The sequence below is a fragment of the Cervus canadensis genome, chromosome 22 (genome assembly GCF_019320065.1).
Source record: "Cervus canadensis isolate Bull #8, Minnesota chromosome 22, ASM1932006v1, whole genome shotgun sequence".
Lineage (NCBI taxonomy): Eukaryota > Metazoa > Chordata > Mammalia > Artiodactyla > Cervidae > Cervus > Cervus canadensis.
In genome coordinates, this window is record NC_057407.1 from 47540061 (window position 1) to 47556086 (window position 16026).

The following is a 16026-nucleotide window of genomic DNA, read 5'->3' on the forward strand; positions in this document are numbered from 1 at the left end:
AAAAGCAGAGACATTATTTTGTCAACAAAAGTTCGTCTAGTCAAGGCTATGGTTTTTCCAGTAGTCATGTATGGATGTGAGAGTTAGACTATAAAGAAAGTTGAGCACAGAAGAATTGATGCTTTTGAACTGTGGTGTTGGAGAAGACTCTTGAAAGAGTCCCTTGGACTGCAAGGAGATCCAACCAATCCATCCTAAAGGAGATCAGTCCTGGGTATTCACTGGAAGGACTGATGTTGAAGGTGAAACTCTAATACTTTCGCCACCAGATGCGAAGAGCTGACTCATTAGAAAACACCCTGATGCTGGGAAAGATTGAGGGCAGGAGGAACAGGGGATGACAGAGGATGAGATGGTTGGATGGCATCACCAACTCAGTGGACATGAGTTTGGATGGCCAGGAGTTGGTGATGGACAGGGAGGCCTGGCGTGCTGCGGTTCATGGGGTTGCCAAGAGTCAGACAGGACTGAGCGACTTAACTGAACTGATGCAAAGAGCCCACTCATTGGAAAAGACCCTGATGCTGGGAAAGACTGAAGGCAAAACGAGAAGAGACCAGCAGAGGATGAGATGGTTAGATTGCATCACTGACTCAATGGACATGAATCTGAACAAACAGCTGGAGATGGTGGAGGACAGGGAAATCTGGTGTGCTGCAGTCCATGGGGTCGCAAAGAGTCTGACATGACTTAGGACTGAACAACAACAGGCTCCTCTGTCCATGGAATTTTCCAAGCGAGAATACTGGAGTGGGTTGCTGTTTCCTCCTGAGCCTAGCAGGCCACAGTCCTTGGAGTAGCAAACAGTCACACTTGACTGAGGATGCAGTAAGCATAAGGCAGGTCAGCCTAACAGGAGTCTGTTTAGTAGGATTTCCTATCACGCCATTTGACTAGTATAAATTCCCATTCCTATTTAAGCACATACAAAAAGTGTGCTTAACATTAAAACCAAAACAAAAGCACATATACTTTAATGATTCAATAATCACAACTACTTACCTCAGAATTTGTTAATGATTCTTTCACTCTGGGAGACTAAAAGAAATACAAAAAAAGGAGGCTTGTTAACTGAAAACTCAGGTTACTTGTAGTCAGTTCCAAAACTGCACGGAATGGTGAAATGTAAGTCAATTCCATTTCATTCTGATCCATAATTAAATCATCGATAACTCTAGTGAGTTTTCTGGAAAAAGAAAACTAAAATGATATGACTGTATTCTTTGTCCAGCTAGCCTGTAATGTATCAATATTAAGAGTTCAGAACTTGAAGTTTATAAGCAAACATAAAGGGACTATCAGGTAGTAGGGAGGTCACATTCTTCAAAGTACAATTCTTTCTACTAGTCATCAACATATTACATGTGTAATTTCTCACATTAAATGTAAACATTCAAGCTAATTATCCAATATATTCTTAAAGCAGAGTAATTCTGATTACGGACTTCAGTAAAGAAAACTTGAGCCAAAACTGAAATTCCAATTATAATCTGCCATATGAAAATTTAAAGTTAAATTGATTTAGTAAATCGTAAGTTACCAGTAATTCTGGATACAAGCACTGGAAAATTAAAAAAACAACGTATCTCTAAACAAATTCAATTTATGGTAAATTCTACCAAGTGTGAATGTGGATTAAGGTCAATTTATAGGTTTTTAAATTTTTCATTACCATTTTATTGAGAATCAAGGTTCATGCAATACCTAAGGTATCACAGCAAGTATATGCCAACAAAAAAATACCTAAAAAAAAAACAACTTTGTTTGGAAATAATTCAAACTTACAGAAAAATTGTTAGAATAAGAATAATACAAAGAACACTGCTATACTCTTTACCCAGACTCATCCAATATTAACCTTTCTCCTTATGTGCTTTATTAGTGTTCACTTTCTTTCTTTTTATATATATTTAATCAATCCTGTACCATTTGAGAATAAGTTGTATATAATCATGGCTCTTTACAACTGAATAGTTGTGTACTTAAGAATAGGAATATTCTGTTACACAACTTCACTCTACTAAAATTATCAATTTCAGTAAATTTAACAGTAATACTTTAACTACCCATAATCCACAATCCAGCTTTTCCAATGACTTGCTACTACCCTTTAGGGCCTCTGGTTTTCTTGTGTAAGATTCTGTCTAGGACCATGTGCTGCAGTCAGTCATCACGCCTCTCTAGATTTTATCTGACACATGATCATTTCCCCTGCCTAGTACATATTCTGAATAGACTGCTCCTACGGGTCGCAAAGAGTCGGACACGACTGAGCGACTAAACTGAACTGAATTTGTGCTCTGATGTTTCTTCATGATTCAAACTGAAATGAATTCTACATAGTGATTATCTTCTTATGGTATCGTGTTTTAGAGAATCTCATGTATCCTGTGACCCTCATTAGTGATGTTAATTTTAATCATTGAGTCAAGGCATCTTCTGATTTCTCAGGTAGGGCAGTAGCTATTTTCCCCCTTGCAACTAATAGGCAATCTATGGAGAGATACTAGAAGACCATGTAAATAAATAGCCTGTTTATCATAGATTTCCCATTTATTTAGCACCCACTGATGATCTTTATGATGGCTGTAAAATGATGAATTTCCCCATGCACTCCTAGATTTACCACCACTGGCAGTTTATTGTAATGATTCCCCATTTATTTATATATCTATGTATTATTTGTATAGGCCTGTTGACTCCTACTCTTTTAATGATTTATAATTATTTCTACACTTTATGGTTTTGATGGTTAAATTCTCCCTACTTTGGCTAGTGGGAGCTCCTTCAACTTGGCTCTTATATTATTAAAAATAAAAAACCTTTTCTGTCGCAACAAGATATCCCAGATTTATCTTATATTTTCCCTGTGTAAGCCCTGGAATCAGCCATTTCTCCAGTGAGCCTTTGTTCTTTTAGTAGGGCATGGCATTTGAAACCAAGAGCTGAGCAACAAGTGTGCTTACTCTTACTGTTTTCCTGACATTCTGCATACTCGTAATCTTCAATTAGATGCCGGACACTGAATTTCACCTTGTTGCATGATGCTAATTTTGTATTTCTATAAATCTTGAAGCTTTGTTCTGGAATACAGTTAAGCTACTGGAAACAGTTTAATCCTTCTGGATCCTGCTTTGATGAGTTTTAGTTGGGTCTGGAGCAGTGTTCAGTCTAGGTTAATATATTATACCCCATTACTGAGAACTCTACAGAATGTCCTGTGAATTTTAAATTTCTCCAGTCTGGCTGCTGTTTCTGGCTGTGTGAGAGCTGGGCACTGTTCTCCACATGGGTAGTTTTTTCACATACGGTAATCGATAACTATTCTGCTAAATACTCAAAAGGGAAGCTCTAAGCTTTTTTCTCTGGATAACTCTCTCCTTCCTGGCACTCTATCAAATTTTATATGATTTCATTTTTTACTTTTATTTACTCAACTTGGGAAAACACTTTTCAAGCCACAATGAAAAGAGTAATCAATCGAATAAAACTGCCCCCAAACTGACCTGTATGTTAGAATCAGCAGAGAAGGACATTAAAATAATTATATTACATAACTTCAAAAAGTTAAGGAGAGACACGGAAGATGCAAAAGCAAACACCAAACTTTAAGTATCTAACAACCAAACCAAACACCAAATCACAACTCTAGCATTACGTCTGAGTTGAAAAAGAGATTGCATGGCATTAGTAGCAGATTAACACTGCAGAAGGAAAGAATGATGAACAGGCTAGCAATAGAAACTACGCAAAATGAAACTGAGGAAAAAAGAATTTTTAAAAAGTGAAAAGATCAATGAGCAGTCAGACAACTTTAAGCCTAATATACATGTTATCTGACTCTCCAAGGTGGAAGGACAGAAAAAACTATTTGAAAATATGATAGCTGAGAACTTTCCAAACTTAAAAAACAGTGTAAACCCAAAGATTCAAGAAGCTCAGTAAACCCTAAATATAAAATGTGAAAAAAAAAAAATCTAGGTATATCATAACCAAATTGCTCAAAACCATTCATAAAGAAAATAATCTTAAAATCAGTCAAAGTTAAAAGAAATGTGACTTGTAAATGAATAAGGTAAGTAAACAAGCAGATTTCACACTGGAAACAATGCAAACAAGAAAACTTTGGAACAAATTCTTTAAAATACAGGCCCATGTCATTTTATTGCACTAAGCTTTCTTTACTGTACTTTGTAGATATCATAGTTTGTTTATTTACAAATCGAAGATTTGTGGCAACCCTGAATTGAGCAAGTCTATCAGTGCCATTTTTCAAACGTTATTTGCTCATTTCCTGTCTTGGTGTCTATTTCCAGCAAAAACTAACACACTCACACTATCCAGGATATACAAAATGAAAATAAAGTACACTGTTCCTCTTCAGATAGAAGGTTAACAAATTTTAGGGACTAGGTTTCAACTGTTAGGCTTTCAAGTTCACTAATCCTTTCTTTTGAAATGTCTCATCAGCCATTAATCCAATCCAGTGTACTTTCATCTCAGACATTACAGTTCTCATTTCTCAATTTAGGTCATTTTTATACACCCTAAATATTATCACAGTAAAACTGATATTGCAGTCCCCGTCTCCATGGAGATTTACTTGGGCTCCTGTTGTTAATAAGGTGTTCAAAATATTCTGTCTGTATTTTTTTTTTGTCTGTATTTTTTAATATTTTAGCTGGTTAAGCTGAACAGAACCACAGAATATAGTATTATCTCAGAGGCTTCAGACAGTAAAACAGAACTCTATAAAGCATATAGTTTAACAAAACGTACCCTGAGTTGTGAAATTGCTGCTTTTCCTTCCTCACTTTCTTCATCAAACTCATCATCACTCCACTCCCAGCCACCATCTTCTGTCTTATGAAGACGGCCACTGGAACCTGGTACTCTCCGAACCTGCTCATTAGGAAGAGAGACATGGACTGAGCTAGTGTTTGACACTTACGGTACAGAAAAGTCAATCATATTTCTCTCTCCTTCTGTTACTTCAACACAGTAAGCAGATAATAATTTTCCCCATAAATAAGTTTTCCCATGTAAAGTCACACCCACCACCCTTCACTTGCTTTCTGGTCCTCATCTCCACTGTTTGTCTTTACTCACAACCACCGACTTTCCCTGTACTTTGATAGTCTGAGCCTGCACACCATCCAAATCCCTCTTATGTGAAGTCAGATGAAATCTGAGTAATGGCTTCATATCTTTAGACATCAAGAAAAAAATCAGGGCAGTTTAAGCCCCAAATAAATACATTCAAGATAAAGAAGATTACTTTTTTTTTTTTTTTCAATTTTAACTTTTAAAATCACAATTATACTTGCCAGTTCAAGAGTATTACAGCTGTGCAAATGTTAAGAAAAAGAGCAGTGCCCTAACTTTCATCTTCTTCCCCACAGGCAACCACTTTCAATTCATTTTAGCTTATTCTTTTAGAATGTATACATATTCATCTCTCTGAATAATCTGTTCTTATTATTACCCCTTGATTTTCTGGTTTTAGAAATTATCTATTGACTTCTTGCTACAGAGGATGCGAATTTAACCCTATTATTAATTCCCTACTCTTTTTTCAAGATACATTGTAATTTTGGGTAAATCAATTGGTTTTTTTTTTTTTTTTGAGCTTAAAAATATCACATTTTAACACTTCTGAGTATTAAATGAAAGTAACATTGGTTAAAGTACCTGGCAAATAGAAAGCACCTAATAAATGTTTGTTGATTCTCAAACTGAATGTCTTTGCAAATAAACATGACAAATGCATCTATATGTAACTAATTTATAACAAACAAATATAAATTATTTCACAGATCCTGTTAATGAACAGTGTTTCATCTTTAAGACAACAGTTCTTTAACCATTATCAAGATTGCTTTCAAAATACTTTAAGGCACTGAAATAGATGCATGCATAATTTCAATACAATTAAATAAAATGAAAACTACTCTAAGTGACAAAAGTATATAAAATAAATAAGATCACCTTTATAACCTGGATAATGCATAGTAATTTAAACAATATATTAAAATTTGTAAAATTCAATATGTACTTCTATATAACAGGCCTAACAATGCTTTTAAACTGATTGAGGCCAGTTTTCAAACAACTATTTAGGTCAAATTGTATTCCACACCGAAGATGCTGGCTTATTTTCAAGTTTGCCTTCCTTTGCAAAATTCTGTTTGTTTTCTAAAGTCAACATGTTTGGACTATATTAGACATTTAATTAACAACTTTAGAACTTTAAACTTTCACATAAAAAGCCTTATGAGGTGGTTCTCACTTTAGAAAACCTTTAAGAATATCACCCGTGTTAAAGTTTTCACAGTTACAAAAATGAGGGTTATTGCTGATGACAGGTCTTTCTCTAAAGAACTTCTCACTGTGGTGTACTCTACATGTACACCCAAGAAAACTTCCAATATGTCTTCTGGATAATAATTATGGTAAACTGGAAAACCCACAAGGGAGGCTTTTCTATATGTATGAGAACAATATTTCCAACAAGAAGCCCCTTCATATAAATATATGGAGAATCATAAATTGATATATTTATGCAAAGGAAAATTATAAAATGCTTCATGTTAGGCCTATATGAAACATTTTCTTATAGATTCTTGAAAATATATCAACAATCATTTTATGTATGATCTTAGCATCCCCTCACTTTTTTAAGAATGCCATTATTTTTGTTTCACTAGCAAGAGGGCTCTATCATGGCCGTAAACGTTACCAACAATAACTATTTTCTGTTTTGTGTGTTTATCTCTGAGGGTGAATGACAAAAGGAAAACGCTCTCCTTTCTCCCCCTCTCCCTGATATATGGGTAAATCAATTGTTTATATAACATGATTATATGAACTATACAGTTGAACCATATATATTACAATTACTTTTCTTTCTTGCAGAACTTTTTTATTTCCCCTGGAGTTAATATTTGCTTTCTTTCTTTAAAAAAAAGTTATTTATTTTTGGATATGCTGGATCTTCGTTGCTGCATGTGGCCTTTCTCAAATTGCAGCGAGGAGGGGGGATATTCTCTAGCTGCAGTGTGTGGACTTTTGATTCAGAGTACAGGCTCCAAAGTGTGGGCTGAGTAGTTGCAGCACATGAGCTTAGTTGCCCCATGGCATGTGGAATCTTCCTGGACCAGGGATCAAACCCTTGTCCCTTGCATTGGTAGTGGATTCTTAACCAATGGACCACTAGGAAGTCCTACTTATTTCTTACTTGTCATATTTATCCCCAGATTCTCTGTTATGTAAACCTCCTCTCGTCATATTCATATACATTAGGCATTCACCAGTGTCATCTTCTTGAGGAAGCCTCTCACCAGAGCCCTGCGATCTGTTCCATCAGACTGACACCAGGTTTGATACCTCAGATCTCACTCTATCAACCAGAGGACTATGCTTCCTCCATCACATGACTTCCCTATTCTTACTTTAAGCACTTACTCTACTATTAGCATGGTGTATTTACTAAAGCCATGAATTTCTGAACATAATTTGATTTCCATTCCTACACTCCACTTAATAGTTTGCCTGGTAAAAAAAGAAAACAATTCTGGGTTAGAAAATATTTTTTTTTTCCCTAATGTTCAACGTAAAGCTCCACTGTGATGTGGCTTCCACAGATGCTACTGAGGTCCTTATGACTGTTGATTCTATCTGTAACCTTTCCCCGTTCTCTGGAAGGCTACAGGGTATTTTCACCTCCAGTATTCCGAGCTGATGCAACGAACATGAACTTGGGCAAACTTCAGGAGATGGTGAGGGACAGGGAGGCCTGGCGTGCTGCAGTCCATGGGGTCATAAAGAGCTGGACATGACTGGGCAACTGAACACCACCAACAGCATTCTGAGCTACCAGGGGAATGTGCTTTAGCGTTGGTCTATTTCCATTCATCGTGCTGGGTACTTGAGCTCTTTCAAACTGGAAATACATGAAATTTTTCTTGAATAATTTTTCATGATATCTTTTCTTCTGTTTTTCTCAGTTTTCCTTTTCTGGAACTCCTTTTACTTAAACGTTGAGCCTTCTCAAATAATCCTCTAATGTCTCTTTTCTGTCTCTTGGCTTTTTGGCTCTATTTTCTGGAAAATTTCCTCAACTTTACCCTATAATCTTTGTAATGAATTTTTCCATTTTTTCTATAATGTTTTCAATTCTCAAGAGCTTTTTGTTGGTGGTAGTGCCATTCTTTAAATGCTTCTTTTCTTAAATTAACAGCTAAGACATAATTCATATAACATTGATCCATTTAAGGTATTACAATCCAATGATTTTTAGTATGTTCAGAGTTGAAAAACCATCTCTACAATCACATTTCAATCATTTTCATCACTCCCTCCACTTCGCACAAAACATCCCATACCCATTAGCAGTCCTACCCATTCCCTTACAATCTGCTCAAGTCCCAGGCAATCAATAATCTACTTTCTGTCTCTGTACGTTTGCTTGTTCTGGATATTTCACATAAGCAGAATCACAGAATATGTCTTTCAGTTAGCATAATGTTTTAAAGGTACATCCATGTTATGCCATGTATCAGTACTTCACTCCTTCTTACTGCTGAATAATATTCCATTGTATAGATTCATGACATTTTCTATATCCATTTATTAGTAGATGGACATTCAGTTTGTTTTCACATTTTAGCTATGAATAAAACTTCCATGAACATTCATGTACATATTTTTATGTGTACAAGTTTTCAATTCACTTGGGTATGGCTAGGACTAGACTTGCTGGGTCATACAGCAACTTTGTTCATTCTTTTGAGAAACTGCCACAAAAGTGACCACACCATCTTCCATTTCCATCAGTAATGTGTGAGGATTCCAATTTCTCCACATCTTTATCAATACTTGTTATTGTCTGTCTTTTTTGTTATAGTTATTCAGGTGGGTGTGAAGTGGTGTCTTCATTGTTTCTGTATGGTGGAAAGAAACTTCCCAACTCACTTTGGTAGTTGCAAACAGTGATTTAACACAACTTAGAATTAATTAATGATGTACCATACTTTTTCATTCCAGTTGAAAGCGGAGTGCTACTGAGGCATAGACTATTGCTAAAAGAATATATTAAGCATGCTAAAGAAACGACCGAAAGAAAAAGAGTAATATTCATACTGTTAACATAGAATTAGTCAAATACACTTTCAAAACGCAAAAGTAAAACTTCTAATTTCTCAGAAAAACTGAGTTAAATCCACATTTACCTTTTTAGCTCTTTCAGAAATGGTTGGTGCTCTCTGCAATATTTTTTCTTGAAGAAATTCTTTATTCTGGAGAGGAAAAAATAAGTTTTCTTTTCATAAGAAGTTTTTACTGAACAAAAAACTGACACAGAAATATTCACCACAATTAATGTGATATAGTAACTGTTTTTATAAAGTTTGAGAAAAGCTTATATTCTTTCATTCTGAAGATCCTTTAGTATACTACTACCATGACTTTATAAATTGAGACAAAGCTTTAATGTATTGTATGAACCACCATCTATGAAAAGTTCGCTTTAACATACGTCCTTTGGGATTGTGGTCCCACATTTCCCAACCACAATAACATCCTATTTATCCCAAATCTTTGGGAAATGAGATGTTTACAAATTCAGTAGTAAACCCTGAAATGAAAGTTCAGTATATTTCACAGGATTTTCCACAGATTTTATTTATAGTGGTAATATTCATTTTTCCTGTTTTAAGTTTTACCTGACACTTAATTTATAGAAAAATATATTTAACTTAAATATGAAAGACTGTCTAAATAATGGCCCCAGCAATTATTTGACCTACCATCATCCTTCCAAAAATAATCATCTGAAGGTAATGCAACCTCTGAACAGTGAACCTAACGTAGGTGTCTGAGGAGGATCATCTGAATACATGAAACCAAGTTAGCATGTCCTACCTTGGCTTTTTGGAAAAACTTGTGCCTTAACAGTTCTGCTGCTGTTGGTCTAAAACCAGAAAAGAAAGTTTTTATAGTTAATTGAAGTGGAATGTGGGTTTTCATCTTCAAAAATGAAAACATGATTTCTTGAGCATCAAGATAAAAACTCAGAGTACTCCACTGTCCTTAAGCTGCTAAAAACCAAAAAGGAAAAGCTCACTACAAGGCATTGAATAGAATTTAAAAACTCAAATAGAAATTTTCTGGTAACAATGATTGTAGGCTCTTGCAAAAATTCATTAGTGAAATGTTTCTTTTAGAAGCATGATTTCTTAATGGCTTTCAGTATATTTGCTATTTAATATTATTTCCCACGAAGTTGGCTTTATCTACTTTAAAGAAGCAAAAAATATACATTTAAACTGACAAATCAAGAACTGTGCTTCTTGCCACATAATTACCTGTAAGTCTCAACTTACATAATTACATATTCTTAAAAAATAATTTCACAATTTCCTTTAAAAAACAGAAGATTCTAAGAGCAATGTATAGTTTCCAAATTTAATCTAAACTTAGTTTTTAACTTAACTGTGCACAGTCTTACTTCATTTGAGTAAAGGCATTGTTGTCAACTTCACAAACTAGTATGAGAATAAAGAATAATGCTACACTTAAGAAATTGAACCTGACTGACGCCACATACCTACTATGTAACGCTGAACAAGTCACTTCTTTAAGGTTCAGTATTACCTGGCTAAATCCCCAAAAGCAGTGATTCTTAAACACTGCTGTGCATTATAGTATCTGGGAGTTAAAAAAAATCCTTTCGACTAAAAAGATGAGGGTCATAATCTAGCTATGTAAGAACAAGACAGCAGGTAGCCTAGGTTTTGTATTGCCCTCCTGGAATACAGTTGGCATACCAGATGGGAACTGTTATACAAGAGAGAAATAAACTATCTTATAAATATAAAAAATCCCAGGCTGTTCCCTGTAACAGTTACAGCAGAATCTGTGGGGGCAAACTTGGGTACAGTTTTTAAAGCTCTCGAGGTGACACCAAAATGCACTCAAGCTCGAGAACCAGGGCCTCAGAGGATTCTCATAGAAATTAAAAGAGAGAATAAACGTGGAAGTGCTATGCAAACTCAAAGTAGACATTACCATTCCTACTTTTTCATTCAGTCACAATTTCAGTATGTTTAACAGTTCATACAACACTGTTTCTTATTTGTTCCCTTCTTTCTAAAATACACTTCAGAGGAGTTCTGTAAGTGATAAAACATGACTGGAAAACTCAATTTTTGACTGAAAATTATTTCACGCTTACTGGTGAATGATAGTTTGACTAGATTTAGAGAATTAGAGAATTCTGGGTTAACAGTTATTTTCTCTCAGCATTGTTCCACTAAAGTGTCTGGCCTTCACTGTTGCTATCGGGGAAGTGGTTTGTCCATCTGCCTGCTATTCCTCAGTTAGGTGATCTGTTCTCTCAGGCCGCATTTAAGACCTTCTCTTTGTATTTGTGCCCATTAGTTTCATGACAATGTATACAAGTGGAAAAAGAGGGATACTGCTTGGGATCTAGGACAATAATTCCTTAGCCTGAAAATACAGACATTTCATCAATTCAGGACACTCTCCGCCATTATTTCTTCGAACGCCGCTTCCGGTCACAGTGTGGTGTTTCACTGTGCTCTGTAATTCTGGATTGTGATCCTTCAGTGCAAGAACTGCAGGGACCTGGGTTTTGGAAGTAGTCTAACAGTGCACTTTCTGATTGCTTCTGCCAGAAACAAAACAGGCTTAGTAATAACTGTTCTACTTTCTAATCCTGTGGGTCCCTGGATAATATGGGTATAAATTCAGACTGTAAACCTGCAGCGTGTCCAAGTCAGAGGGCTTGATTATTCAGGGAAGATTTCTGTTGTGTTTCTGTTATAACAGATTTTTGTTGTTGTTGTTGTTCTTTGATCTATCCTTTCACTCAGGATGCAGACTTACGAATGTTCTAGCTTTAAGCAGAAACCTTAGTTCAAAATCCCCATATGGGTGGGCCCTGTATCTCATTTTTAGTCCCTACTTGGAAGTTAAAAATCCAAACCAGTAGGTTATTAGAATGAATAGTGTCATACTGAAGGCAGCCACAGGATTAGTTTATAACAGCTTTTGGATTTACGGCTTCCTTATTAATTCTGGCATCTGAAGACCTCCCTTTATTACAGCTCATCTCTATTCTTGTTATTTAAGTTTGATAGATTTATCCAGAATTTCTAGGTGTTTGTAACAGAATTCTGTTATTTCAGTCAACTAATTTGGCAGAAGTAAGTGTTCCCTATGTTTTAATACCACTGTATTAAGAAAGAGGAAAAAAGTTCTAAAACCACAGGTTTGAACTTTGCTGCCTATTTTTCTTACCCTTTCCAATATTTCCAACAGTAAATTTTGAAGCCCGTTAAATATACTAAAGACATGATCAAGGAAGTCAATTCAAACCTTTTAGTTTTGCTGAGCTTTAAAAAAATCAAAATTAAAAATCTTTTAGTACTACGTAACTAAGTGGTCTATACACCACATGAAACAGAAAAATATGATAAGAGTGCGAACAGGGCCCAAGGTTAGGAATCAGGAGTTTTGACTGACCTCAAAGATAAAAGATTATATGCAATAATCTTTTTTTTTTTTATGCAATAATCTTTAACTTCTATAATTCTGTTTAATTCACAGATACAGGGGAGGAGCCAAGATGGCGGAGGAGTAGGACGGGGAGACCACTTTCTCTCCTACAAATTCATCAAAAGAGTAACTGAACGCAAAGCAAACTTCACAAAACAACTTCTGATCGCTAGCTGAGGTCATCAGGCGCCCAGAAAAGCAGCCCATTGTCTTGGAAAGGAGGTAGGACAAAATATAAAAGATAAAAAGTGAGACAAAAGAGCTAAGGACGGAGATCCGTCCGGGGAAGGGAGTCTCAATAGAGGACGTTTCCAGACACCGGGAAACCCTCGCACTGGCGGGCCTGGGGGAAGTGTTTGAATCTCGGAGGGCAACCTGACTGGGAGGGGAACAATAAATAAAACCCACAGATTAGAAGCCTAAAAGCAACTCCCAGCAGAAAAGTACCCCAGACACCCGCATCCGCCACCAGCAAGTGGGGGCGGAACGGAGAAGAGCCGGCGGCATTGCTTGGGGTAGGGTCGGGCCTGAGTGCCCTGAGGACAATCGTAGGGAGCTTTTGTGAGTTGCCAACTTAAACTGTGGGACAGTAAAAGAGAGAGAGAAAATTAACCGGCCCAAACACACTGCCGGCCGTTGGCAGAACAAAGGGACCAAGAAAGTTCAGAGAAGAGCTCGCAGGCTGCAGACCGGCCCAGCCCCGCTGGAGACAGGAGGCAGGAGGCAGGGGGGAGGGGAAAGGGGCAGGCTTGGCCCCTAGGACTGCATCCCCTGCCGCACTGCAAACAGGCCTCCATTTTCTAATCAAAGACCTCCTGAGATTCTGGATGGTCGACATCCGCCGGGAGGGTCGCGGCGAGACACAGGGCACAGGCACCCGACCGGCGCGGGCGGGGACTGGGGCTGGGGACACGGAGGGCAGAAGGCGCACGCACCTGACTGGCGCCTGCGGAAACTGAGACTGGGACCGCGGAGGGGAGAAGGCGCGCCGCACCCGGGGAGAGTGCGCCCGTCAAGCCCCTGGCTGCCTGGACCGCTCTGATGGGGAAGGCACAAAGAGCAGGCGCAGCTTTTTGTTCCGCGCTTTTGTGGAACACCCGAGGGCTGGAACCTTGCGCAGCGCGGGGCGCGCTCCATATAGAGCAGCCGGGAGCCTGAGCAGCGGAGAGGGAGAAAGCCGCACCAGCCCCTCGCAGCAGCGCGACGGAACTAGCTATCTGAATAAGAGTCCACCTCCGCCCGCCTGTGTCAGGGCGGAAATGAGGCTCTGAAGAGACCGGCAAACAGAAGCCAAATAAACAAAGCGAACTGCTTCAGAAGGGACCGGTGCAACAGATTAAAATCCCTGTAGAAAACACTGACTATACCGGAAGGGGCCTGTAGATACCGAGAAGTGTAAGCTGGAACGAGGAGCTATCTGAAACTGAGCCAAACCCACACTGACCGCAACAGCTCCAGAGAAATTCCTAGATATATTTTTACTTTTTTTTTTTTTAGTAGGAAAAAAAATTATTTTTTATTTTTTTCTCTTTTATTTTCCTTTAAAATTCCCTATTACTCCCAAATTACTCCTTAACTTTCATTTTCATAATTTTTATGATTTTTTTAATTAGGAAAAAAATTTTTTTTTCTTTTCTTTTTTTTTTTTCTCTTCTATTTTCTATTTTTCTTTTTCTCTTATTTCTTTTAAAGTCCTCTAGTACTCCTCTACTACTCCTTAATTTTCATTTTCAATACACTATAACCTTACAAAAAAAAAAAGAGAGAAGCCCTATTCCAGACACAGCAATCTAAACAAGATGAAAAGGCAAAGAAATACCCAACAGGTAAAGGAACATGAAAAATGCCCACCAAGTCAAACAAAAGAGGAGGAGATAGGGAATCTACCTGAAAAAGAATTTAGAATAATGATAATAAAAATGATCCAAAATCTTGAAAACAAAATGGAGTTACAGATAAATAGCCTGGAGACAAAGATTGAAAAGATGCAAGAAATGTTTAATAAAGACCTAGAAGAAATAAAAAAGAGTCAATTAAAAATGAATAATGCAATGAATGAGATCAAAAACACTCTGGAGGGAACCAAGAGTAGAATAACAGAGACAGAAGATAGGATAAGTGAGGTAGAAGATAAAATGGTGGAAATAAATGAAGCAGAGAGGAAAAAAGAAAAAAGGATCAAAAGAAATGAGGACAACCTCAGGGACCTCTGGGACAATGTGAAACGCCCCAACATTCGAATCATAGGAGTCCCAGAAGAAGAAGACAAAAAGAAAGGCCATGAGAACATACTCGAGGAGATAATAGCTGAAAACTTCCCTAAAATGGGGAAGGAAATAGCCACCCAAGTCCAAGAAGCCCAGAGAGTCCCAAACCCAAGGCAAAACACCCCAAGACACATGTTAATCAAATTAACAAAGATCAAACACAAAGAACAAATACTAAAAGCAGCAAGGGAGAAACAACAAATAACACACAAAGGGATTCCCATAAGGATAACAGCTGATCTATCAATAGAAACCCTCCAGGCCAGAAGGGAATGGCAGGACATACTGAAAGTAATGAAAGAGAATAACCTACAACCTAGATTACGGTACCCAGCAAGGATCTCATTCAGATATGAAGGAGAATTCAAAAGCTTTACAGACAAGCAAAAGCTGAGAGAACTCAGCACCACCAAACCAGCTCTTAAACAAATGCTAAAGGATCTTCTCTAGACAGGAAATGCAGAAAGGTTGTATAAACGTGAACCCAAAACAACAAAGTAAATGGCAACGGGACCACACCTATCAATAATTACCTTAAATGTAAATGGGTTGAATGCCCCAACCAAAAGACAAAGATTGGCTGAATGGATACAAAAACAAGACCCCTATATATGCTGTCTACAAGAGACCCACCTCAAAACAAGAGACACATACAGACTAAAAGTGAAGGGCTGGAAAAAAATATTTCACGCAAACGGAGACCAAAAGAAAGCAGGAGTCGCAATACTCATATCAGATAAAATAGACTTTCAAATAAAGGATGTGAAAAGAGACAAAGAAGGACACTACATAATGATCAAAGGATCAATCAAGAAGAAGATATAACAATTATAAATATATATGCACCCAACATAGGAGCACCGCAATATGTACAGCAAACGCTAACGAGTATGAAAGAGGAAATTAGAGTAACACAATAATAGTGGAGACTTAATACCCACTCACACAACTAGATAGATCAACTAAACAGAAAATAAACAAGGAAACACAAACCTTGAATGACACAATGGACCAGCTAGACCTAATTGATATCTATAGGACATTTCACCCCAAAACAATCAACTTCACCTTTTTCTCAAGTGCACACGGAACCTTCTCCAGAATAGATCACATCCTGGGCCATAAATCTGGTCTTGGAAATTTCAAAAAAATTGAAATCATTCCAGTCATCTTTTCTGAC

General features: G+C 37.2%; 1 protein-coding gene across 2 annotated transcripts in view; it reads right to left on the reverse strand.

Annotated features, from left to right (window-relative positions):
* Nucleotides 1-16026, reverse strand: part of OXSR1 (oxidative stress responsive kinase 1) — a 106338-nt gene that overhangs the window by 12263 nt on the left and 78049 nt on the right. For both annotated transcript variants that reach the window (XM_043442339.1, XM_043442340.1), the window contains exons 9-12: nt 9922-9970; nt 9231-9296; nt 4780-4902; nt 1003-1038 (exon numbers count right to left, since the gene is read on the reverse strand). In XM_043442339.1, coding sequence (XP_043298274.1) covers nt 1003-1038; nt 4780-4902; nt 9231-9296; nt 9922-9970 — 274 coding nt within the window. The remainder of the gene's footprint in view (nt 1-1002; nt 1039-4779; nt 4903-9230; nt 9297-9921; nt 9971-16026) is intronic.